The sequence below is a fragment of the Melanerpes formicivorus genome, unplaced genomic scaffold (genome assembly GCF_026170545.1).
Source record: "Melanerpes formicivorus ecotype bairdi unplaced genomic scaffold, bMelFor1.0.p_v2 SCAF_16, whole genome shotgun sequence".
In the NCBI taxonomy this organism is placed as follows: Eukaryota; Metazoa; Chordata; class Aves; order Piciformes; family Picidae; genus Melanerpes; species Melanerpes formicivorus.
Genome location: NW_027142368.1, coordinates 3,624,692 through 3,650,561, shown reverse-complemented (window position 1 = coordinate 3,650,561; position 25,870 = coordinate 3,624,692). Strand labels below are relative to the sequence as shown.

General features: G+C 42.8%; 1 protein-coding gene across 3 annotated transcripts in view; it reads right to left on the bottom strand.

Annotated features, from left to right (window-relative positions):
• Positions 1-25,870, bottom strand: part of ANO3 (anoctamin 3) — a 204,606-nt gene that overhangs the window by 112,993 nt on the left and 65,743 nt on the right. Inside the window, exon 1 of one of the 3 annotated variants that reach the window (XM_068147817.1) lies at positions 20,564-20,622. The exons of the other annotated variants lie outside the window; for them this stretch is intronic. Coding sequence (XP_068003918.1) covers positions 20,564-20,609 — 46 coding nt within the window. The 5' untranslated portion in view covers positions 20,610-20,622. Of the gene's footprint in view, positions 1-20,563; positions 20,623-25,870 lie in introns of those variants that run through there. 3 annotated transcript variants of the gene reach the window in all.

Sequence of the window (25,870 nt, the reverse complement as noted above, 5' to 3'; positions counted from 1 at the left end):
TTTAAAATAAGAGTGTAGTTTCTCTTATTAAACATACTGTTTAAATAAGGATTTGTCTCACTCTCTAACTTAAAATGCCAGCAGAACTTGCAATTAACCTTTCTTTAATTTGGAGTTACAAATACCAACAAGTTATCCAAAGGTTATCTTTTTAAGTAGATTGCAGGATCTCACAAGGATCAGTATCACAGATTGCATTTAATCATAGAATAGTTTGGGTAGGAAGGGACCTTGAAAGGTGATCTAGTCCAACCCCCTTGCAATAAGCAGGGACATCTCCAACTACAGCAGGCTGCTCAGAGCCTCATCCAACCTTACCTTGAATCCTTCCAGGGATGAGGCATTTGCCACCTCCCTGAGCAACCTGGGCCAGTGTGTCACCACCACTGGAAAAACTATTTTCCTTATACCTACTGCGAATCTCCCCTCCTTTACTGTAAAAAAAAAAAAATCACCCCTTGTTCTATACCAACAGGTCCTGATAAAGATTGCCCCCATTGTGCTTATAGGCCCCCTTTCAAATCAACTTGTTAATAGAGTCATACACAAACTGGGGGCCAGGAAAGCAGAGACTGGATGAGGCACTTGGTGCCATGGTTTAGTTGATCAGATGGTGCTGGGTGATGGGTTGGACTTGATGATCTCGAAGGTCTTTTCCAAACTGGTCAAATTCTATTCTATTCTATTCTATTCTATTCTATTCTATTCTATTCTATTCTATTCTATTCTATTCTATTCTATTCTACCCTATTCTAATCTATTCTACCCTATTCTATCCTATCCTACCCTATCCTATTCTATCCTATCCTTCCCTATCCTATTCTACCCTACCCTATCCTACCCTACCCTATCCTATCCTACCCTACCCTATTCTATCCTACCCTATCCTATTCTTAGTTTCATAGTTTCATTCAGGGTTGGAAGGGACCACAAGGATCATCTAGTTCCAACCCCCTTGCCATGGGCAGGGACACCCCACACTAGATCAGGCTGGACAGAGCCTCATCCAGCCTGCTCTTAAACACCCCCAGGGACGGGGCCTCGACCACCTCCCTGGACAAACCATTTCAGGGTTTCACCCCTCTCATGGTGAAGAACCTCCTCCTCACATCTAGCCTGAATCTCCCCACCTCCAGCTTCATTCCATTCCCCCTAGTCCTATCACTACCTGAGATCCTGATTCTACCCTACCCTATTCTATCCTATCCTATCCTACCCTACCCTATCCTATCCTACCCTATCCTATTCTATCCTACCCTATCCTATCCTACCCTATCCTATTCTATCCTACCCTATCCTATTCTATTCTATCCTATCCTACTCACTCAAAATTTTATCTCAAAATACTTTCAAAGTTTTGCAATTTTAACATCCTGCATAAAATAATTTAACAGTGCAGGATCAGGGCTGTTTCATGGTCTGAAGTCTGTGGATGTGCGACATGAGAAAGCCCCACCCCAAAAAAACACACTTAATTTCCTCTCCTTAGATGGCAATTTTTGAATTAAATGTATTTTCCTGCAGTACATTTCTGTCACATCAAATAGAATTAATTCATAACAAGATGAGAGCACAGCAAACTGGCTGGAATGTCACACCATGTCGAATGCTTAAGGAAATTGCCTCCTTTTTCCCCCTCCTGTGGCTATACAGTTATCTACCATTAAAAGAAAAATAAAATTAACCACAGTTGTTGCTACTACACTGTTTATCTTTTGGGTGGAATACTCAGTAACAGAGAATGCATTAATTTACAAAAGGTGAAGAAAACAGTACGGCAGATGGGGGAAAAATCATGTTTAACATTAGAAGAGAAGTTGCCTGTGGGAACATTCTGGAGTAGAGGGTAGGCAGAACAATTCACAGATATTAAATTCAAATATATATCAAAAAGCATTTTCTGAGCACTGTCCAAGGAACTGCAGCTGCAGTTATATAAAACATGATGAAAGGTATTTTGAAAGCAAAACACAGTTGGAAGCCGTTCAAATCATAAATCAATACTTCTATTAACCCACAACCGTTTGGCTTCATACCTAGAAATGGCAAGAGAAGCAACCTGAAAAAGTTTCAGTGCAAAATTTACTTGGTATTTGAGGTTCACTGAAAAACCCCTCTTGTGCTTCTATAGCTCATAGTCTGATACGGAAAAAGTAGGACAGGACAGGACAGGACAGGACAGGACAGGACAGGATAGAATAGAATAGAATAGAATAGAATAGAATAGAATAGAATAGAATAGAATAGAATAGAATAGAATAGAATAGAATAGAATAGAATAGAATAGAATAGAATAGAATAGAATAGAATAGAATAGAATAGAATAGAATAGAATAGAATAGAATAGAATAGAATTAACCAGGTTGGAAAAGACCTTCAAGATCATCAAGTCTAACCTATCATCCAACACCATCTAATCAACTAAACCATGGCACCAAGTGCCTCATCCAGTCTCTTCCTGAACACCTCCAGGGACGGTGACTCCACCACCTCCCTGGGCAGCACATTCCAACGGGCCAATTTCTCTTTCTATGAAGAACTTCATCCTAACATCCAGCCTAAACCTCCCCTGGCACAGCTTGAGACTGTCCTCTTGTTCTGGTGCTGCTTGCCCAGGAGAAGAGACTAACCCCTGCCTGGCTACAACCTCCCTTCAGATAGTTGTAGAGAGCAAGAAGGTGTCCTCTGAACCTCCTCTTATCCAGGCTAAGCAACCCCAGCTCCATCAGCCTCTCCTCGCAGGGCTGTGCTCCAAACCCCTCTCCAGCTTTGTTACCCTTCTGTGGACACGTTCCAGAGAAGGAACATCTTTCCTAAACTAAGGGCTCCAGAACTGGACACAGGACTCAAGGTGTGGCCTAACCAGTGCTGAGTACAGGGCTCCTGCTGGCCACACTATTCCTGATGCAGGCCAGGATGCCTTCTTGGCCACCTGGGCACACTGCTGGCTCATGTTCAGCCTACTATCAACCAGTACCCCCAGGTCCCTTTCTGCCTGGCTGCTCTCCAGCCACTCTGACCCCAGCCTGTAGCATGGTAATTAATAGGAAATTAGCATAAGAACAAAGACCATATACCAGTGCTTCCTCTTTCTATGCAACCTTGTTTCCCAACACAAATAATAGATTAGTGTAAGATAAAGGGAAAAAAAGGAACAGGAATAGAATTTGTAGAAGAATTGTCAGGGCTGATAATTTCTGTGAAAGAAACATATCCCTAAACATAGAAGAAGAGTGAAAATGTACAGAGGCTCTTTTCAATTACACTTCAAGAGAAAGCCTGGTGATATATTAATTCTGAAGACAGCAATGTTCAGCTGACAACCAGTTCTAAGCATCAGCACACAAAGCACTGACAAACTGTGATTTACAAAACCTGAACATCATTTTCTAATAATTCCTATTTGCAGATGCCTCCTTTCTCTCATGAGCCATGCAGGCTCAGAGGAGACCTTACTGCTCTCTACAACTACCTGAAGGGAGGTTGTAGCCAGGTGGTGCTTGGTTTCTTCTCCCAGGCAACCATCACCAGAACAAGAGGACACAGTCTCAAGCTGCACCACAGGAAGTTTAGGCTGAATGTTAGGAAGACATTCTTCATAGAAGGAGTGATTGCCCATTGGAATGGGCTGCCCAGGGAGGTGGTGGATTCACCATCACTGGAGGTGTTCAGGAAGAGACTGGATGAGGCACTTGGTGCCATGTTTTAGTTGATTAGATAGTGTTGGATAATAGGTTGGACTCGATGATCTTGAAGGTCTTTTCCAATCTGGTCTATTCTATTCTATTCTATTCTATTCTATTCTATTCTATTCTATTCTATTCTATTCTATTAATAGGAAATTAGTATATTCCAAATTGCATGGCAGAGCTGCCTTACCTGGAAGTTTGTGGGGTTTTTTAATTATTTGTAATGGCAGTTCTGGGTAGGTTGCCAAGAACATAGCTATGGACCTTCTTCCTAGGTCCACCTACAACATTTGCCTCTACATCCAAATGGTGAAGGGGGAGATAAGGATACATACTGATGATTTCAGGGTTTGAACTGTAAGAGATAGCTTCAATTAATGTATATAGCTTGACTAAAAGGATGCAAAAGATGCAAGAGAAATCCTTCGCAAAAAGGATGAGAAGAGCTACACACCAGTAAGCCAAAATCAAATGGCAGCAAATTAATCAGCAATGATTACAAATACTAATATTTTAAAATTTAATTAATAGTGTTAACTACTATTATTTTTGTTAATAATTAGTAAATTCCTTTTAAATCAGGAACTGTTACATTTTATGCCCACAATATTTGGGAAGTTTCCCTTCCTAAATGACAATGGAGAAAAGAAGGGAATGTGAAAAAAGAAAAGGAAAAAAAGATGCTATTGTATTAGGGAAAGACAAGAGGAATAGAGAAGTTTGGGAAGTAACTTGTATGTATTCACTGTTTCAAAAAGGGTTTAGGAATGAACAAGAGGAAAATCAACTTCTTATACAACATTTGTTGTGAAGCAATTCGATAAGAAACATCCCTTTGATGAAGTAGCATTTCTGTATTCTTCCTTGCCTTCAGCCGAAAGCTCTGCAGCTGTACTCACCAGTCTGCTTTTATATTGCTTCTGGTAAAATAGCAAAAGGAATAGAAATACATTGTGGAAAAGAAAAAGGAAAATCTCAACTCTATTCTTCCTCTCCATTTTTTTTCCTCCCTTTACATAATAGCAATTATTTTGCTTTCTTCCATGAAGCTTGGCCAGCGCTTATCAAAGGCAAACTGACTTCCAATTAGAACTACATTCCTACTTCTGCCATAAAAAGAAATCTAAAACTTCCCAAATTAACCAAATGGATTTTCAGCCCTGCTAGTGGATTAATACCATAGTACTACATCTGACCAACTGCTTAGATTCAATTTCAGATAAAATGAAAAATAACATTACTTGGTATTTCGCACTGCAGCCAACAGATTAAACCTTTCTTACTGTAGTGATTCCAGCTGTCTGGCTCCACAATCCTTCAGCCTTTGATTTCAAAAGTTGTTTCCAGATACTACGCCAAATACATTTTGCTGACAGAAAAATCTTTGCACATTATCATTGGAAACACTTTGTCACTGGGGCTGTTCATTTCGATGACATACTTGTTGGACTTCTTACTGAGGCACAGAGATATCTGTCACTGTAGTCTGCTCTGGTGAGACCTCACCTGCAGTATTGTATCCAGCTCAGGAGCCCTCAACACAGCAAGGATAAGGACCCGGTGGAGCAGGTCCAGAGAAGGGCCATGAAGATGATCAAGAGGCTGGAGGACCTCTGCTAAAAGGACAGGCTGAGGGACCTGGGATTGTTCAGACTGCAGAAGAGAAGGCTGAGGGGAGACCTAATATCAGCCTTCCAGTACCTGAAGGGGGCCTCCAAGAAGGCTGTAGAGGGACTGTTTCCAAAGTCCTATAGAGATAGGATGAGAGGCAATGGTTTGAAACCAGAGAAGATTTAGATTGGATGTTAGGAAGAAGTTCTGTACCATGAGAGTGGCGGAACACCGGAACGGGTTGCCCATGGAGGTAGTTGAGGTCCCACACCTGGGGATATTCAAGGTGAGGCTCAACATGGCTCTGCTCTGAGCAACCTGATCTAGTGGAGGATGTCCCTGCTGACTGCAGGGAGTCTGGACTTAATGACCTTTGAACATCCCTTCCAAGCCAAACCATTCTATGACTCTGATATTGATGACAATGAAAACAAACGACCTATTTTATCTGAAAAATAAAACTCCAAGGAATATATTCTTAAAACAATCTAAAAGCACCCTGATTTCCTACACTATTCATAGAAAATTTTAGTGAGGTGGATGCAAAAGGTCAGCTTCCTCGTGGCATATTAAGGCTCACATAGTTAATGTAAGAGTGATGGTTTAAGAGGCAGGCTGATAGCTGCTCTCTTTCTCTGAAGTACAGACGTATATACCAGACATATCAAATATAAATGTACATTTGGCAACTTAACAAGACTGCTGGAAATGAACTAAAATCTCATACCCATGTAGAAATGAGCTCTTTCAAGGCCCCAGTGTCACTCAAGGATCCCCAGATGAATGCAGAGGAAGAAACAGCTTCAATTACTCAACAGCAAAAGGCAACTACCAAAACATCGACCTTCTTTCCAGCCACTTAATCTTCCCCTGTCCCTTTAGAAGTCATGAAAGGGCTCTTATGAGTACAAAAGTAACAGACACCTCTCATACACTCTTCATAATAGCACAGTCTTCTAGCAAAGTAATGGAAAGTTGAAAGGACCCCCAGAAAACCTTTTGCTCTCTAGTACCTGAAAGCTAGGACAGGAAGGGCAGAGCTTGAATTCTTACAAATGAGTCAATGATATAAACATCAAGATCACAAACAATGACCTAATCACAAAAAAATACAAACCCAGGTATTTGCACAGCAGGGAAAGGCCAGGTTGGATGAGGCCTTGAGCAACCTGGTCTAGTGGAAGCTGTCCCTGCCTGTGGCAGGGGGGGTGGGAATTAGCAGATCTTTAAGGTCCCTTCCAACTCAAACCAGTCTGAATCCACAAATCTATGAAATCTTCTCCTTGGTGGAGCGGTGGAATACATTCTGTCACTTCATCACTTCAAGCATCTACCATTTCAGACCTCAATAGAGATAACAGAACAAACCCACTAACTTTCTCTTGGTTCCCTCTCTATATAGTCCCTTTGGTGTTACCTATTTCTCTCAGCACTTCCAGTAGTACACAATTAGATTATCTGAGCATTCAGGGAATGCAAGAGAGGAAATTTATGTTAAATCTACAATTTATAAGATACTTTCTTCACAGCATATCCTAATTGGCCAGACACCAAGTGAGGCAGCTTTGCAATCCTTCTCTGACTTCACTGTTTTTAGCTGCTTGTCATGAATTGAGAACACAACCAACAGAACTGGTCAGAAATGCTCAGACCAGGGACTCTACAGCAGTGAATCCAAATTTTCACAGGATCAGAATTGCCCTGAAATTTGATCAGCTCTTCCCACCAGGCACACTAATGAAGCTTTCAAAACAGCCTATTAAAACTTCCACAAAAAGAAAGTGATTGACAGTAGAAACAAGTGAATAATCATTAAAAAAAGTAAGGAGATCAGAAAGAAAATTACAATCGTGATACCCTAATTATTCCACCTCTGCATAGCACTTTGAGCTGATGCCTTAAAACTCATTTCTCCTGGGAGCCTCTGTGTGGAGAACAGAAGTGTTCGCAGTTAAAAGTTGGATAAGTAAATAAATAAAAAAGTAAAAAAAAAAAACACACCAAACAAACCATGGTATTTATTAACTTTTTCTGCAATAGCTTTAGAAACAGCTTCAGAGTTTGGAGAGGTGGTAGGGAGCCCTACGAGGAAAGGCTGAGGGAGCTGGGATTGTTTAGCCTGGGGAAGAGGAGGCTCAGGGGAGACCTTATTGCTCTCTGCAACTACCTGACGGGAGGTTGTAGCCAGGAGGGGGTTGGTCTCTTCTCCCAAGCAACCAGCACCAGAACAAGAGGACACAGTCTCAAGCTGTGCCAGGGGAAGTTTAGGCTGGAGGTGAGGAGAATGCTCTTCCCAGAGAGAATTGTTAGCCATTGGAATGGGCTGCCGAGGGAGGTGGTGGAGTCACCATCCCTGGAGGTGTTCAAGAGGGGACTGGATGTGGCACTTGGTGCCATGGTTTAGTCATGAGGTCTGTGGTGACAGGTTGGACTTGATGATCTTTGAGGTCTCCTCCAACCTTGGTAATTCTGTGAGTACTTCCCATTGACATACACTAAACTATAAAACACCTTTGGTTAGTTGGTTGGTTTTGTTTGTTTGCTTGCTTTTTACCTTCTAATTCACGGATAAGCATCACATTAATATCTCTTCTGCCACCTTTTTTACCTAATGATTGTGCTATTTTCAAACTCATTGCTCCACATGCTAAAGAAAAAAAAAGGAAGTCTCTGATGAACAGCTCCAATGTTCTTTTTTAATGGTTGAATTTCAAAACTTCTGTGGCATACGGGGGATGCCTGCCTAGAAGATAAGAAAGAATTGAACAAAACTTGGTGCCATGGTCTAGTAGACATGAGGTCTTAGGTGACAGGTTGGACTTGACGATCTTTGAGGTCTTTTCCAACCTTGTTGATTATATGAAAACAGAACAGCCACATGAAAAATAATAATTGTTTAGAAAAAAAAATGGTTTCTATACTGTTCAGTGTGGTATAAAGAAGATTGCCCTTTTTAGTGAGAGACAGTCAGCATGTATTTGTAATATGAAATCTGGAAAGCTGACAGCACAAAATGGTTTGAATATTCCCCTTGAAAAGCATCCAGTTTCTAGGTGCTTCTCCCTCTTTTCCCAAATCTCTCACTTTTTCCTGGAACTTTACACAGCATTTTGTCAAGAATTCATGTCTACTAATTTTGCTGCTTGTAGTTTTCAGTCGCCATACATACCAAGGACACTTATTCTTTTTACCTTAAATTACAAGGCTTTTAAAGTAGTCCAAAGTTACTCTCAACAAGGGTGAGTGCTGATTGCTAACCTCAAATAGAATTTAGCTCCAATAAAAACATTTTTCTGAGTTAGAGAAAAATGCCTTCAGAGCAGGTATTCCTCTCTCTCTCTTTTTTTTCCTTGTTAAAGGGGAAAAAAATGCTGACTAGCCAGTTTACTCAAGTTCTTGATTCCTTACCTTGTTTTCATTCCAGCACCTCAAGAAACTAGAATTCCTCCTGCCTAGGCATAAAAAAGTCTGACAGCAACTATCTATGGATGGCCATAGGTATGAAATTCATAAATGCTATGAGATTGTGCATTAACCAAAGGATGGCAGCAGTAGGTAACAAGCACAACTTCCTTCTTTGCTTTTATGTGACCTTGAGAACATCTGACTTGTGCTCAGATTCTCCAAGACCTAGCAGTGCACTCCTGGCAATTATATAGAAGTGATACAAGAGGTGAAGGAGGTTCTTCACTTGACCAACTAATACCTTTGTGAGAAATAGTATCAAAAAGCCCTGGGGAAGTCATATGTGATCTGAAGATTTAATTTCCACAGCTCACTAAACTGATCATTAAGTCTCAATCATTAAGTCTCAAACAGTAAAAGGTTGTTTCTATCACTGACTAACCACAACCACTACAGAACTCCTACTGTTGGATGCTAGGTACTAAACTTATCTTCATTTACAAGGAAATCCTAAACACCTCAGAAACCAAATCTGTGGCCCTTCAGGAAATTCACTCCAGAACCACTGCACCAGAATTGGACATCAAGTCACAAGTGGTGACCAAGATGGAAATCAGCCCAGTCAAGACAGACAAGAAGATCTAAAGCCATGTCATTAGGATATGAAGCATCATTTTTCATCTTGAAGAAAATGTTTCCATTAAAATACAAGGCACTTCCAAACACAAATTTCACTTTGTTCATTCCTGAATACAGGTTGATTGCATGTTTATTTTTAGATTTCCTGGAATATAAACTTGGAGATGCTCCTTGCCTAAAGTAACAGAAAGTTGGGATTGATCCCTAACAACGTATTATATTTAATTCAGAGTGATATCCTGAAAAATAGCAGTTTCTTCACACCTTAGCTATGGAAAAAACTCTGACAGTCTAGGAGATAAAGCTCAGGGAATTTCTCTTTACACAGGGCCAAAATCTGAAGTATTGTTCTAGCCTCATGAGCCTGTTCTTCTTATCATTTTGGAGAGTGACTATACAGTGTTTTTAATTCCTCTACAGTCACTACTTACATTTGATAATGGGATACAGGATGTACCATTTTTCATTCATAGCTAAACCCCATAAAAGCAAATCCAACCAAAATCTCAGATGCGTCCAGAGCAACCCCATTGTTATCACTGGGAGTACGTGGGGCTTCCATGTGGATGACATCCATACAATCTTAATGACAAAGTTTTATTTATGCCCAAGTATGCTCAAGATAATTACCAAATCAATCATCATGAAATACCTTTGAGTCCAACCACGTTTCAGGAAGGACAGCAGTAATGATAAGTGCTTTCTTGTGACAGGCTGTTATTCCACTCCATTTTTCCATTTTATTTAGATGCTGGATGTCTAAAACAACTTCAAAGTCCTGCGCTTCTTAAAAGTGTGAATTATTAATAGCAACATGGTTAAGCTCCTGTGCATTATTCATTTATTCCTACCAACTATTCGTGCTTCTGAAAATCCTTCTCTTCCTTTTCTACTGAACCCTATATTCCAAGGCACTTCACAACAGCAAGAGCAGCGCATTGGTGGCTGCTGAACAGACAACAGCACCTGCTTATAATACACTAACATGAGCAAATTGCAGAGCAAAGCATTTTGCCTGAAAAATCCTTGCTTTTGCACGTTAGAAAAAGGTTTTGTAGTTATTTTAAAATGTTGATCCTAAAATATGTTGATTCCTCTTCCCCCGATTTGGTTTCTCCCCTAACAAGTCTTGTACAGTCCTCAGATGCCCTCCCCCTGCATCCCACGATGTCTCCTGTATGCCTAGGCAGTCAGTCTTGGATGTGCTGCAGAGAGCTGCTGACAGGGATCTGTGGCTTTTATACCTCTAGTCTGCAGCTGCTTGAGTGATATCTACCTGTCTACCAGCCGTCCTCAGCAGGCCAGATGACTTATGATGAAGCATGCAGCTTGCCTAAGTCAGAATTCTGGGCTGACTCCGGGTGTAGCCAGGACTGCATCATAATGAACGCAGATATGAAAAGTGCCAACCAGGAAGAGCTATTCAGGTCTAAATTAGTATTTTTAAGAATTAATTTAATTTTCTGGTGCACACACTTATTTCAAAGAAGTTTTAGATACTTGGGGTAAGCTTTTTTAAGTCCTAGAGTGCACTGAATACTAACACCTCGCAAATAGTATTAGGTACAGAACTCCTCCCAGTTACTGCATCATGAGATAGCCAAGCAGTATTAAAAGCCCTGACAGAGAGCTCTCCATTTCTTTGAAAAAAAATCTTTTTAAAATCTGACTGTGAGTGATTCAAAGCCCCTCAAGTGTGACAGTGTTCAGTGGAACTCCATCTGAATAGTTCTGGAATGACAGCCATCCTCTAGAAAGAATCAGCCCTCAGAGATGTACAAGTGTGTACTGAATGCATGATATATATATAAGAAGTAAATTTTTCAATACATAAAAACATACATATGAATATCTCATGTCTATCTTTGAACATAGCAACAAAATGGAAGTTTTTCCACACAAGAGGAATTTAGGCCCCCAGGCCTCTCCACTGAGACTGTTCAAAATCCAGCAATGCATTTCACCACGTTTCAATTTTAGGAGCGATGCCAAAACCAAGCCACAAACATTTTATGTGAGAGCAAATGGCAATGCACAGGTCTTGTGCTTTTCTCCTCCAGCCCCTGCAGAGCATCCAGACATACATTTTTCATTCAAGTGCTGCCTGAATTTCTCTCTCTGAGCCGTTTGGCTCTATGCACACTTACATTTACTATTTTTCACACTCTCACAGTCTCACCTTCTTTGACATTTGAATATCATCTGTGAGCTACTTTGTCCCCTTTCTTTTAGCAAGTGACTTTGAAATCAATACTCAGTGCTGAAGCTGGTGCTGCTGACATGGCTTTATGTGAAGTGTTCTGTTGAGCTAGCTGCAAATCCCTGGTGTACAGACCTACTTCAGTACAACCAGCTAAGGAGCACTGGTAACACATAAAAGGCTGCTCAATATGCTCAGTCTGCTTCCCCTACCTAGTCCTCTATCTAGCTATATTTAACTGCCTATATCCATCTACCCACCCACCATTCCTGCATCTCTACATCATTACTCACCTTTCAGTGCTAGTTTGTTTGGGTTGGGTTTTTTTCCCTTGTTCTTTAAAAATTCCTCCCTATAATGCCTCAACTCAATTCAGGAATTTCTGGAGTTTCTAGGATTGCCTTCTTCTCCTAGCACTTTCACTGGTTAATCCTCTTTGCTCTTTCATTGCTATTTTCTCATACTCACTTTTAGAACCACCACACAGAAAAGGAAGCTAATGGACAGCCACAAAATAGCCCAAAGATAAAAAGGGTTCTTCCCTGCCAAAAAAATATGAATAATGGTTCAGGAAAATTAATTAATTAGAAGTACTGACTCCACTGGTATTAAGAAGCAGAGAGATAGGTGAATGCAGATACTATATAGATCAGACCTTCTGGCATAGCAGGGCATGCTGCTGGTGAAGTTAAGTAAGGAGTGAGTGAGGTTTTGTGCAAGAGTAATTCTACTGAATCAGACAAGCAGTGAAGAGAATATGACATTTCAAACATTTTCTAAAGCCCGAGCTTGCCATCATCACAGCAGCTATCTGAAGCATACGTGACTAGCTACAGCTCTTCAGTAACTGTGATGTACTTATGAATTTTTAAATGCAGATTTGAGAGAGCTCCAGTTTCCTTTGTGTACCCTCCCCGAGCTACACAGAAATGCAGTAAGAATCACAGCCAAGATGCAAGGAAACCCATGTGTCTTCTTGTCCCATGTTGTTACTAAAGAAAAAAACCAAAACCCCATACGAACAGTGGCAATCTGTTGTTCAAAAGGAATTTTTGCAGATGCTCTTCAAACAGGATCCTCTTCAAACTATGCTTCCTTCTCCTGAGTTGCAGATGAAATTCAATTCACCATTCTTTCATGGTAGGTTTTCTTTTATTCCCCCCCTCTAAAGACCCAGGAGATCAGATCAGTTACGTGACAAATATTACTACTTGTCTGATGTTTCTACATTAGAGATGACCCAAAAAGATAACTGAGAGATGAGGTTTTTCAAAGCCTCATTTAAAAGAGTCAGATGGATTGTAAATTAATCTGTGACCTCACCAGTCAGACAAATGAACAATTCCTCCCTTAAGTAATCACACTGGCTTCAAGCCCTCACAAGCCAGATGAGAGCCCAAATTGAGGCAGACTCAGAATCTCATTCTAAGGAAACAGTGATGACTTTGCATTCATTGAGGCTCAGTTGTTAAAACATATTGCTGTACACTGTTGCTTAGGTCTGGGCTACACTTGGCTCCAATAAGTAATCCACTGTAACACATACTTTAGGTTATATAGAACTGAACTAATTCTAGAACAAGCTGGGTAAATAGAATTTAAGATTTATGACCTGGTTAAGCCCAAGTACGCTGCTCTCTGTAAACCTCATTGCACATTTAAGTCAAGACAACATAGACATACTCTTCACCTTAAACAGGCCCAAGCAGAAAACAAGAGATGTTCATGCTCCTCAGCAAGCTTCTGAATTTAGCATAGTTAATTATTATTATTATCACAGTGTATCTAAAATATGAATGGCTAGGTTCTCCTTCAGTTTCCACTGGATGAATAATAACACAAAGGCACCACTACTCTTCCAGTTGGTACTGTATAGCTAGTTACATTGCTTGGAACACAGGGCTCTTGGTACTGTTAATTAAGATGATGTTTCCATTTCTCGTGATTGTGGGAGCTGTAAAATACCCTTAATCATAACATATGCCGACTACTGCTAATTATGTTGCACAACTTTGCAACAAAAACTGGCACATTGAAACCACCATTATGAAAAATCAACAGAATTTACATTGGCAGAGAGGTTTCATTTATCATTCATGGCCAGGTTGGATGAGGCTTTGAGCAACCTGGTCTAGCGGAAGGTGTCCCTGCTTATGTGGGCGGGTTAGAACTGGGGGGATGATCTTCAAGGTTCCTCCCAACCCAAACCATTCCATGAATCTATGAATCATCCTCATTTAGCAGATTTCAAAAATGAGGGAAAAAAAAAGCAGAATAAACCAAACAAAATATTAAGGCAGAGCTGCACATTTTTGGGGTGATTACCAAATGAAATATAAATGCTAAAATGCCTGGCTCATAGTCTTTACACAAGCCCTATGAGGAGAGATTGAGGGTGATGGGGTTGCTTAGCCTGGAGGAGACTCAGGGGTGACCTCATTGCTCTCTACAACTACCTGAAGGGAGGTTGTAGACAGGCAGAGGTTGGTCTCTTCTCCCAGGCAACCAGCACCAGAACAAGAGGACACAGTCCCAGGCTGCACCAGGGGAGGTTCAGACTGGAGGTTAGGAAGAAATTCTACACAGAGAGGGGATTGCCCATTGGAATGGGCTGCCCAAGGAGGTGGTGGAGTCACCATCACTGGAGGTGTTCAGGAGGAGACTTGATAGGGTGCTTGGTTGCATGGTGTTGGATGATAGGTTGGACATGATGATCTTGAAGATCTCTTCCAACCTGGTCTGGTCTGGTCTATTCTATTCTATTCTACTCTAAAATGAGAGTTTGAAAGAAAAATCAACATTGGCAGGGCTTGACTATTTTAACAGGTCCTTACTGAGGAAGTTTTGAAAAGCTTTGGAACAGGTAGAACTTTTTTCCACAGATAATACTACATCAAGTTATACTTAAATCAGAACGTAGGAAGCTAATGACCAGAAATCTTAGCACAGCATCATTGTCTGTAGCTGACTAGCATTTATGTGACAGACCCAAAATTCCTGATTTCCTTAGCTTTCTCATTTAAAATATTCATTCAGTGAAGAAAAAAAATAGGACTTTTTTCCTACAGCACTCATGCACCTGCATAATATAAGGTTTAGTATGTCATATTTAATGATTATTTTCAAAGAAGCTCTGTATTTTATTGAATTTACAACCCACAGCACCATAATCTGGAATAAAAAACACCCCTCCAAAGTGTTTGATTGAAAAAGCTGAAGTGCATCTTAAATTCTGCAGCTGCACCAGGCAACAAAACTAAGAGCAAACACAACAAGGTAAAGCTCATTAAAAACTGGGCCTGGCTTTTCAGTGCCCTGGAAGAGCTTCACGAATGGCACTATCCAAACAGGGTGTCATTTAAGGGAGTGTATTAATAGCCCCATTACTCTCTGATTTCAGAGTCAAGATGAGGACAGCTTTGGAATTTGTTGTACTTGTTAGTTCTCCTTGGAATGCAAACGAAAGAGCTGAGCCCTAAAAATTCCTTGACTGTCACTGAGATGGGAACACAGCCTTTCTGCTCTGGAGAACCACAGTGAAGAGTCACAATCTCTCATGAATTTTTGTGTGACAGAATTGCATCTTCTTGTAACTTCAGCAGCCTCTTTGGATTATTAAGTTTACTAGGCCCACTGGTGCCACTGAAGTATCAAATGCCCTTAGAGAATTCGCCAGGAGAATCTTAATTACAAGCCCAAGCTTCTGAATACTGAAAACTCTAGAGCCATATAAAAAAATGTGACCTTTAGGAATCCTCATTTAACTTCACAATTTAAATGCAAATTAAATTCACAAGTTGTTTTATAAAGAATTCAGGTCATTAAGATCTTAACAAAGTAAAACAACAGCAGCTAATAAGTTGCTCTGCAACTGCAGTGGTCCACTCAGCAGCTCCAAGCTTAGTTTAAGGATACCAGGGTAATGAAGTAACAAGTGGAGTACTGCCTCCAATTAGGTGACCCCAGCATAAGAGGAACATAGACCTGCTGGAGTCAGTGCAGAGCAAGGTCACAAAGATGATCTGAGGGCTACAGAATCTGCCCTATGGGGACAAGCTGAGAGAGTTGGGGCTGTTCAGCCTGGAGAAGAGGCGGCTCTGGGAAGACCTTAGAGCAGCCTTCCAGTACCTGAAGGGGGCCTACAAGAAAACTGGGAAGGGACTTCTTACCACAGTGATAGGACAAGAGGGAATGGATTGAAATTTGAGGATGGGAGATTTAGGCTGGGGTTGAGGAAGAAATGCTTCACAGTGGAGGTGGGGAATCACTGGAACAGGTTGTCCAAGGAGGCTGTGGATGCTACCTCCCTGGAGGTGTTCATGGCCTGGTTGGATGAGGCGTTGAGAAGCCTGGTCTAGCAGGAGGTCTAGTTGGAACCAGATGATCTTCAAGGTCCCTTTCAACCTGAACCATTCTATGAATATATGAAAGGAGAGCAGTGGTAGCTTTTTAGAGATTCTCAACCCAACCATCCATCTAAGTCGCACAACAGCTTCAGATAATATCTAAAACGAAACAAAATATTTGGCACTGATCAGAAGTGAAGATCTAAGAATATGTCTTTTAAGGAGACTCTTGATTTATTCAGAAGTCACACAATTGCAAGATATACCATTTCAGAAGCTACATCACTCATCAAAGACACAATGATTACTGAAGTTACTGAACTCCCTCCTGTCCAATTACACGCCACAAGTTAGCCCCTGGATTTTAATCTGCAGTGCATGTTCCTAAAACTCATATGCCATGCACAAAACAGCTTGGTTTTAAGGCAGAAACATATTTTTTGTTTCCTAGCCTTGAACTCTTTCATTAAAAAGCTTGATAGGGGTATTAAAAAGAACAACAGTCAATAAAAGAACATAGCAGTGTGTGCAGGAAATTGCAGTCTGTGCATCTGGACTAAACTCTTAACTGTTTAAAGTTGTAGGCATTCTAATTGCCTTGTCCTGCACTTTAAACCCAGGTTTCACCTTCTGTCAGGTCAGAAACATTCAAACCCATTCCCCATCCAGCACCTGTTAAAAGATGAGCCTCCTGCTAATTAGGTTGCTTTTCCTTCTGAAGGGCGTATTTTTTTCCTCAACAGAGCTTCCTAATAAAACAAGGAATTGCTTTGCTCCAGTCCCATGCTCATTACAGAAAGCACAAAGCCTACCATAGGGCTACTGTATACTTCTATGCCCTGCACTTAAAAGATTGTTATTCACTCATGATTGAGATCAAAGACCAAACCCTGTCTTTCCCTGGTATTATTAAGCTACAAATTCTCTGCAAAGGTAATCTTTGTTCTTATCTATATTAGCTGACTCTCATTTCTCCTTCTCCAAGAAGCATTTATTTCTTAGCAGTTTTAAGCAAAATTGTATATTAATATGTGATTACTTTTTTTTTCTAGAAGGATATTTGGGATAAAATTAGAAAGCTAGCAGCAGTTCTTCCTTTTGCTCTGACATCCTTCAGGGGCCATATGTCGCATCACCTTTTGTCAGAGTTAAAAGTAGGAAGGACTATTTATTTATTTATTTATTTGTTCATCTTTGAGAAAATTACAGAGAAAAGGAATTTCAGCAAAAGCAGTTTCTGCCAAAGCAAAGGTTAAAAATAGTCACAAAATACTACACAGATGGCTCAACAGACCTACCACACTACTGTGCAGAGACACAGATTAGTCTACCTCTAGGACAATGCTCTTTTTGTCAGGCATACCTTCAGACACGAGCAGAAAATCAAAAATTGTGGGGGTGAAGAGAATGTGATTTGGTTTTTCAGAACTCTGTCTTTTTATAACACTACACTGAGCTCTGCTGCAGCTTTTTGAGCACTGAGGATTTCACTCTGCTTACACAACATGAACAAAGAGCAAGATAAAACCATGGTGGAACATTATACTGTGAACACCTCCTCACTCAGCCAAGAGGGGAAAAAGAAATTAGAAAAACCCTCCTCAAACTCTAACTAGAGACAAATCCATGGGATAAAAATGCTTTTCTCCTCTTTTCTCCTCAGCATTGAAGGTTCCTGGACAACCAAGAGACTGGAGAACTTGGTCCTATTCTTTCAAGCCTTCTAAAGACAGTGGTACCAAAACCACTGCCTGTTTTCTTAGCTAGAACAAAGTGCTCAGAAGAGGTAAGGAAACAAAATGCTTTCTAGCCTATTCTATCTCCCATCTTAAGAGTTCCCTCTCTTCAAGCAGGGAGCTTGGACACCAGGGTAGCTGGAAGTAGGTGCAAGCTCTATTTCTGGAAAAAAAGTTAACATTAATTTCTATTTGTTTTCAAGAACTGATTAGACTAGACTAGAATAGAATTGAATAGAATAGACCAGGTTGGGAGAGAACTTCAAGATCATCACGTCCAACCTATAATCCAACACCATCTAATCAACTAAACCATGCAACCAAGCACCCCATCGAGTCTCCTCCTAAACACCTCCAGTGAGGGTGACTCCACCACCTCCCTGGGCAGCCAATTCCAATGGGCAATCACTTTCTCTATGAAGAATTTCTTCCTAACATCCAGTTTAAACCTCCCCTGGCACAGCTTGAGACTGTGTCCTCTTGTTCTGGTGCTGGCTGCCTGGGAGAAGCGACCAGCCCCCACCTCTCTACAACCTCCCTTCAGGTAGTTGTGGAGAGCAATAAGGTCTCCCCTGAGCCTCCTCTTCTCCAGGCTAAACAACCCCAGCTCTCTCAGCCTTTGTTATCTTTGTTGATTTATGCCTTTCCCACATGATTGAGAAGCCACATAAAAATAATGCCCTTTCAATCCCCCATCCAAAGAAATGAAGCTTGGTCTTAATGCAAGTGAAGCATACAAGGCACAGCTGTGATGGGCAGTTGGCCATTTCACGAGGATTACCACAGATTCTGTGGGAAAAAAAAGGGAATTTAGGGCACTGTTTTGTGAGCAGCTAGAAAACAAACAGTGCAGTTAGCCAAAATCTCAGCTACATTAGGTTAAAAAACAACAGTAACTGAAGTGGGAGAATGATATAATACCAAGTTTGAAAAAAAAACAAACCCTACACAAAATGACATGAGACTGCTGCTGAGACATCAGTGCCTATGAACTCCACAGGACCAGATTCCCAGCTTCTTCTAAATACCTCCTGATTAGATAATAAGTTCTTGATTATGATTTAGGTTTGCTTAGGCTGTCTGTAGCCTTTTGCCCAAGACTTCATGCTGTCCTCCCTCATCCCCCAAAGCTGTAGGTTAAGAACTCATTCAGGTGGATTTAGCACACATCACACTTCACTGGAGATGCTCGGAAAAGCGACGTACATACTAGTCAATGCTGTACAGGCTCCAGAGCTCCATGAGAGCATCCTCTTTTCCACAGCCTCACAACTGGGAAGACACCTTAATCAAGATTTCTTCAGGAACAGGGAGAACAAGAAGCTACTTAACAATCAACTGACAAAACCCACTAGGTTCTTGTGATGCTTTATGATTACCACAAACATACAGCTTCATAAATCATACGGTGTGGCTTTGTTTCAAACAAAATTTCACCCCTGCACTTGAACATCAAGAATTCCGGTTTTGGCTGTTTGTTTAAAGATAATTACAGCTGAACTGCTCCTGTAGGGCCTTGACAGGGACTCTGGAGCCTGCTAATCACTGCTGTAATATAAGAAATATTTTCTTATGAAAAACTAAGGATTAATAGTGTGGCTCCAAGTCACTTGATGCTTTTATAAGCATGTCTATGATGGCAAAAAAAAAAACCTTCTTTTTAATACTAATTAACTACCTCTGAACCTGGCTAAACCACATACTTTACAGTCTGAAACAGCACCACTCATTACTGCACACAAGACAGGCATCAAATGCAAAACCTCCACAGCAAGGCACTAAATTTATTATGGAATTACCAGAATGGAGTAAGTGCTCTGAATTATTTATTTTCCACTAACCATTGAAAGAGAAGAGCTGGAATGAGGCAAAATCCAATAAGTGAATCCATGCTTTATGCATGAAGAATACTATATTAAAGCATAATTTATGGCACCCTGTACTCTAAGGGAAAGGGGGAAAAGAGATAAAAGAGTTTGTTAACAACCATGACAATCAGAAGAGCAGAGAGGGATGTTCTCAATGCTTCATTTTGCCCATCAAAGTAGAATTAAAGAGAAAAATATATAAAGTAGAGTAAAAATATCAATTCCAGAACCAAGGGGGTGGGGGTGGGTCAAAAAGACCCCACAATACAACAATCCACCAAACACACAAAAATTCGTTGCGTTTTTCTCTCATGAATACAAAAAAAAAGAGACTTTATAGGGGTGGTAACCACAACTGAAAATTTCCCTTTTCATTTGTTGACCAGCAAAAGCTTTTGTTTAGTAACTAAAAGCCTCAAACAGACAAACAACCGGATCCAAGGATTGCACCCAAGTGCACCTGTAACGCCAGAGGCCCCTGCACCATTTAAGCTGTTACCGCTTCTCAAGATTTAGACTGGGATCGCAGCCCCATATGGAGATCAGAATCGAACCCAGAAACAGCTGCAGCGCACTCCAGAGTGAAAGACCTGTCCAGCATGTGGACATCACTGAAATCACCTGTACCGCAACTGGAAACAACAAAGCAGCACCGTTTCTTTCTCAGGGAGAGAAACTTTACCACCGCGGGACCGGGACCAGGGACGCAGGCGGAAACGGGGCCGCATCCCCCCGGCCCCGGGGGGGTGGTCGCAGCCTCGCCCCGCTGAGTGTCCTCCCCGTGCGCCGCAGCCTCTTGACTTGAGAAGCGGTGAAATACCCGAGAGCACCCAGCCGCCTGCGGAGCAGCACCCAGCTGCCAGCCGACATGCGGACACAGGCAGGCATGTGTGTGGGCACGCACGTACGGCGCACCTGGCACCCCCGGGCGGTACTCGCACGGACACCGCAGCGGGGACCCGCGCCCGCTGAAAGCGATGCGCATCCTCTCCCTCCCCGGCACTTGCACAGCGGGCGGCGGCGGGGCCACCCCCATGGCTGCTGAGAGGGCAGAGGGGTTTCTACTGACCTTTTTGCTGCCGAAAGGACTGGATGGAGCCCGAGTGGTGAACCATCTCGGCGGACGGCAACGTGCCAGCCAGCCGCCGGCTGCAGCGGCCGCGGGGCGGGAACCCAGCGGCGAGGCCTGGCCCGCCCCGGCCCAGCTCGGCCCGCCCCGGCCCGGCCCGCAGCCCCCAGCACCGCTGTCGCTCTGGCAACGGGCGGAGCGGCGCGGCCCGGTCCGGTCCGCCGCTCAGCGGTAGAACGAGGGAATGGCAGCGGCAGCAGCCAGGCAGGGAGAGGCGGCACCGCGGGGTTCGAGATGCCGAGGGGCAGGCTCAGACCCGCGGCTTCCCCCCCTCTTGGTGGAAGGGAATTCATAGACTCATAGGTCATTAAGGTTGATAAAACCTTGAAGATCACGGAGTCCAACCGTAACCCGACTACCACGACCACTAAACTGTATCCTGAAATGCCACATCCACAGCTTCTTGAACACCTCCAGGGATGGCAACTCCACCACTTCCCTGGGCAGCCTGCTCCAATGCCCCACCACTCTCTCAGTAAAGAAGATTTTCCCTAATGTCCAATCTAAATCTCCTCTGGCACAACTTAAATCCATTTCATCTCATCCTGCCACTGGTTACTCAGGAGAAGAAACCAACACCAGTTTCCCCACAGCCTCCTTTCAGGGAGTTGTAGAGAGCAGTATGATCTCCCCTCAGCCTTCTCTTCCCCAGACTAAACTACCTCAGCTCCCTCAATCATTCTTCTGTATGTCATGCCCTCCAAACTCCTCAACAGCCTTGTTGCCCTTCTCTGGACACGTTCCAGGACCTCAATGTCTTTCCTATCCTGTGGCACCCAAAATTCAATCAATCTCTTACCACACTGAGCCCACAGGGCTGGACTGGCAGGAACAGCACCTTCCTGCAGGGCAGAAGAGTCTGCAGCTTCCCAAAAATCCTTCATCAGGCTGGATTTGTTGTCCCTGTCTCCTTAGTGTAACCCGTGGTGTCTCTCTTTAAAAGACATCAGGTGTTACTGGTTAGGTAATGAGAAGCTGAGTATGAACTGCACCTCATTCACACAAGTGTTCACATCTAGGCATTAGAAGTTAAGCTACTATTCCAGCCCCACCAGCCCTGTCACTGTACCACAAACTCATGTTGCATCACCAGCATTTCCTCTCCCTCCCCCCCCCCCCCCCCCATATATATTGTAAATCTTAACAGTTTTAATCATCCTGGAAACAGCTTTTGTGAAAACACACTAAATTGCACATTCAAGGTCTGATGTGGCCCATTTCTATGGTGTTTGTGTTCATTTCCCTTTTCTCCACAGTATGTGCCAAGAGACTCATTCCAGATGATAAAATATTCAGATTTATAAGGCTTTAATTTCTTTCTGTCTTCAGCTCAGTTATTCTCCGTGGATTCTGAGTATATTTCACAATAGTGTCATCCAACTCCTTTTAGTATGCTTTGCTTTTAATTTTTTTTACCACAACAATCTCTTTTCCCAATCTTCCTAAATTCAGTCACTCCAGTATTCCACCTCTGGTTTAGCAACATCTATCTCCTCTTCTCCATTTAGGGATGCACACATTCACGCAACAAAAGTCAATTAAATCCCCTGTTGCAACCCGTGCAGCTAGTGGCAATATCTGTATCATTCCTTCAAAGTCTGTGGTTCCATTTGTATGCTAGATCACAGTATCACAGTATCACAGTATCGCTAAGATTGGAAGAGACCTCAAGGATCATCGAGTCCAACCTGTCACCACAGACCTCATGACTAGAGGATGGCACCAAGTGCCACGTCCAATCCCCTCTTGAACACCTCCAGGGATGATGACTCCACCACCTCCCCAGGCAGCCCATTCCAATGACCAATGACTCACTTGGTGAAGACCTTTCTCCTCACCTCGAGCCTAAACTTCCCCTGGCGCAGCTTGAGACTGTGTCACAGTATCACAGTATCACAGTATCACTTAGGTTGGAAAGGACCTCGAGGATCATCAAGTCCAACCTATCAACACAGACCCCATGACTAGACCATGGCACCAAGTGCCACGTCCAATCTCCCCTTGAACGCCTCCAGGGTCGATGACTCAACCACCTCCCTGGGCAAACGGTTCCAATGCCGAATGACTCGCTCGGTGAAGAACTTCCTCCTCACCTCGAGTCTGAACCTCCCCTGGCGCAGCTTGAGACTGTGTCCCCTTGTTCTGGTGCTGGTTGCCTGGGAGAAAAGACCAACCCCTTCCTGACTACAACTACCTTTCAGGTAGCTGTAAGAGGGCAATGAGGTCACCCCTGAGCCTCCTCTTCTCCAGGCTAAACAATCCTAGCTCCCTCAGTCTCTCCTCATAGGGCTTGTGCTCTCACCAGCCTCGTTGCCCTTCTCTGGACATGTTCAAGTGTCTCAATGTCCTTCTTAAACTGAGGGGCCCAGATCTGGACACAGGACTCAAGGTGTGGCCTAACCAATGCAAAGTACAGGGGCACAATGACTTCCCTGCTCCTGCTGGCCACACTATTCCTAATGCAGGCCAGGATATTATTGGCCTTCTTGGCCACCTGGGCACACTGCTGGCTCATGTTTAGGCAGCTGTCAATCAGCACCCCCAGATCCCAGCCACTCTGAACCCAGCCTGTAGCTCTGCATGGGGTTGCCGTGGCCAAAGTGCAGCACCTGACACTTAGGCTTGTTAAATGCCATCCCATTGGACTCCGCTCATCTGTCCAGTCGGTCAATGTACAGATGTACAAGAGGTTCCCTTTGACAGGAAAGCAAAGCTGGAACTTTCCTGGAGTTGACTGGGATTTGTAGTATGCCATCTGCTTCAAAAACTGACATGATTTCCACCTTCCAGATTCCTACTACAGGCTAGCCTGTGCTACAAAGTTGTACTACTTCGTCTATATCAGATTAATTAAGCCACCACAATGGATCCATGCTTTGGTTTGAGCATAAGGATGTTTTTCTGCTATGAAAACACACTAGCCAGCCATATATAAACTAATACATCCTTAGACAGGTAAAACAGAAGTTGCATCCTAACCAGGGAGCTATTCTCCAGCACTTTTTTTTTCTAGAGTACACCAGACATAACTCTTACATAACATGCAGCTGACACATCCAACTGTTACCATAATAGGGAAAAAAAATCACCTTACCTCCTCAGGAGAGCTGACCAGATTTTGTTTGTATGTGGAACATTTGCAGAAGGTTTGTTGTCAGTTAGTTTAGGAAAAGATGCAGAAGCTACGGTGCTCTGAAGACATTATCCTACTCATTTGTCAGGCTCCAGTGGCTTTCTGCACACTGAAGGTAATAGATAAGGCATTCCTCTGCACTCTTGCAATCTCAGGGAAACTGCTGGGAACAGATCTTCCCTGCTGAGACACAGCACTATAAAATGTTGCATGGCAGAATAAGGCAAGTGGAGACCAGCCAGGCTGGCTCTTGTTGATCAACAAATGCTGGAAAACCAGGAGCAAGGCAAAAGAAGAGGCAGAATCAAAGCCCGGTTGTTTGCTTTCAAGCTTTAATGTAGATGCTAGAGTGGATAAGTAGGGATTAAAAGCAAATCTATACTCGGGAGCTGCAAGTCACCAGGGAAAAATTAAGTATAAAACAAACTATAAACTTAGTAATCATATGTAGTCTTCAAACAGCAAGAGTAGTTCTTACACTCTAGTGGTCTAAAGCTTTAAGCTTTGCCAGGTTCTAGGCCAGAACTATTTCTGAGAGACCTTAGCTGGCACCTTTGACTTGCAGGTGAAGTAGAAGAGCAGCATACATCATGCTCCCTTTCTTACCAGAGGAAAACACAGAAGGACCATTACCTGCTCTCTTGTGATAATATCTACAAAACGCAGAAGGGAAGAAAAGGTGCTGATAAGTGTATTTATAGCCTGAAGAAGTTATCTCTCACACTCTCAGAAAAGAGGCTGTCAGCTGCCATCCATCTAATTTCTACTCCAAAGTCCTCCATGGAGAGTTACAGAACACATCTATCATACGCTATTAGTGCACTGACAGGAAAGAGAAAGCCAGGCTAAGGTAGTGCTCAGAAACTCAGCATAAGAATTAAATTCTGAGGATGAATATTAGTTGTTTTTCTACTCGTTTCTTAATACTAAAGCTCTATTTTTAGCAGTAGATTGCACATACATGTGAAACAACAGGTACAACAGCTGGGGCTAACGTCTGTGAAGAGAAGGAAAAGACATATCTCCAAAGGTGATTTCAGTTCAGTCCTTCACATTGTCAGCTAAGTAAGCTTGATACTTTCAAAACATAATCTGAGAATCTGGAAAGATAATTCTTCAGTAAATTAGGACCCAGTTCAAGAATATTTTTAGAGAGTAAATAACAGAATGGTTATGATTTGATGGCTTAAATATCCCCGTGCTCTTTAACATCTTTATTGCTGATTTGGGTGAGGGCACTGAGTCCATCATCAGTAAATTTGCAGACGACACCAAGCTGGGGGCAGGTGTTGATCTCCTGGAGGGTAGAGGGGCTTTGCAGAGGGACCTCTACAGGCTGGACAAATGGGCAGAATCCAATGGCATGAGATTTAACACACCCAAGTGCTGGGTTCTACACATTGGCCACAGCAACCCCATGCAGTGCTACAGGCTGGGCTCAGAGTGGCTGAAGAGCGGACAGGAAGAGAGGGACCTGGGAGTACTGGTCGAGGGGGAGGTTGGTCTCTTCTCCCAGGAAACCAGCACCAGAACAAGAGGACACAGTCTCAAGCTGCACCAGGGGAGGTTTAGGCTGGAGGTGAGGAGAAAGTTCTTCACAGAGAGAGTTGTTATCCATTGGAATGTGCTGCCCAGGGAGGTGGTGGAGTCACCATCCCTGGAGGTGTTCAAGAGGGGATTGGATGTTGCACTTGGTGCCATGGTTTGGTAGTCATGAGGTGTTGGGTGACAGGTTGGACTTAATGATCTTTGAGGTCTCTTCCAACCTTGTTGTTTCTATGATTTCTATGATGGTAGGCTGAACGTGAGCCTGCAGTGTGCCCAGAAGGCCAAGAGGGCCAATGACATCCTGGCCTGTATCAGGAACAGTGTGGCTAGTAGGAGCAGGGAGGTCATTCTGCCCCTGTACACTGCACTGGCTAGGCCACACCTTGAGTACTGTGTCCAGTTCTGGGCCCCTCAGTTTAGGAAGGATGTTGACTTGCTGGAACATGTCCAGAGAAGGACAACAAAGTTGGTGAGGAGTTTGGAGCACAATCCCTATGAGGAGAGGCTGAGGGAGCTGGGGTTGCTTAGCCTGGAGAAGAGGAGGCTCAGGGGAGACCTTATTACTC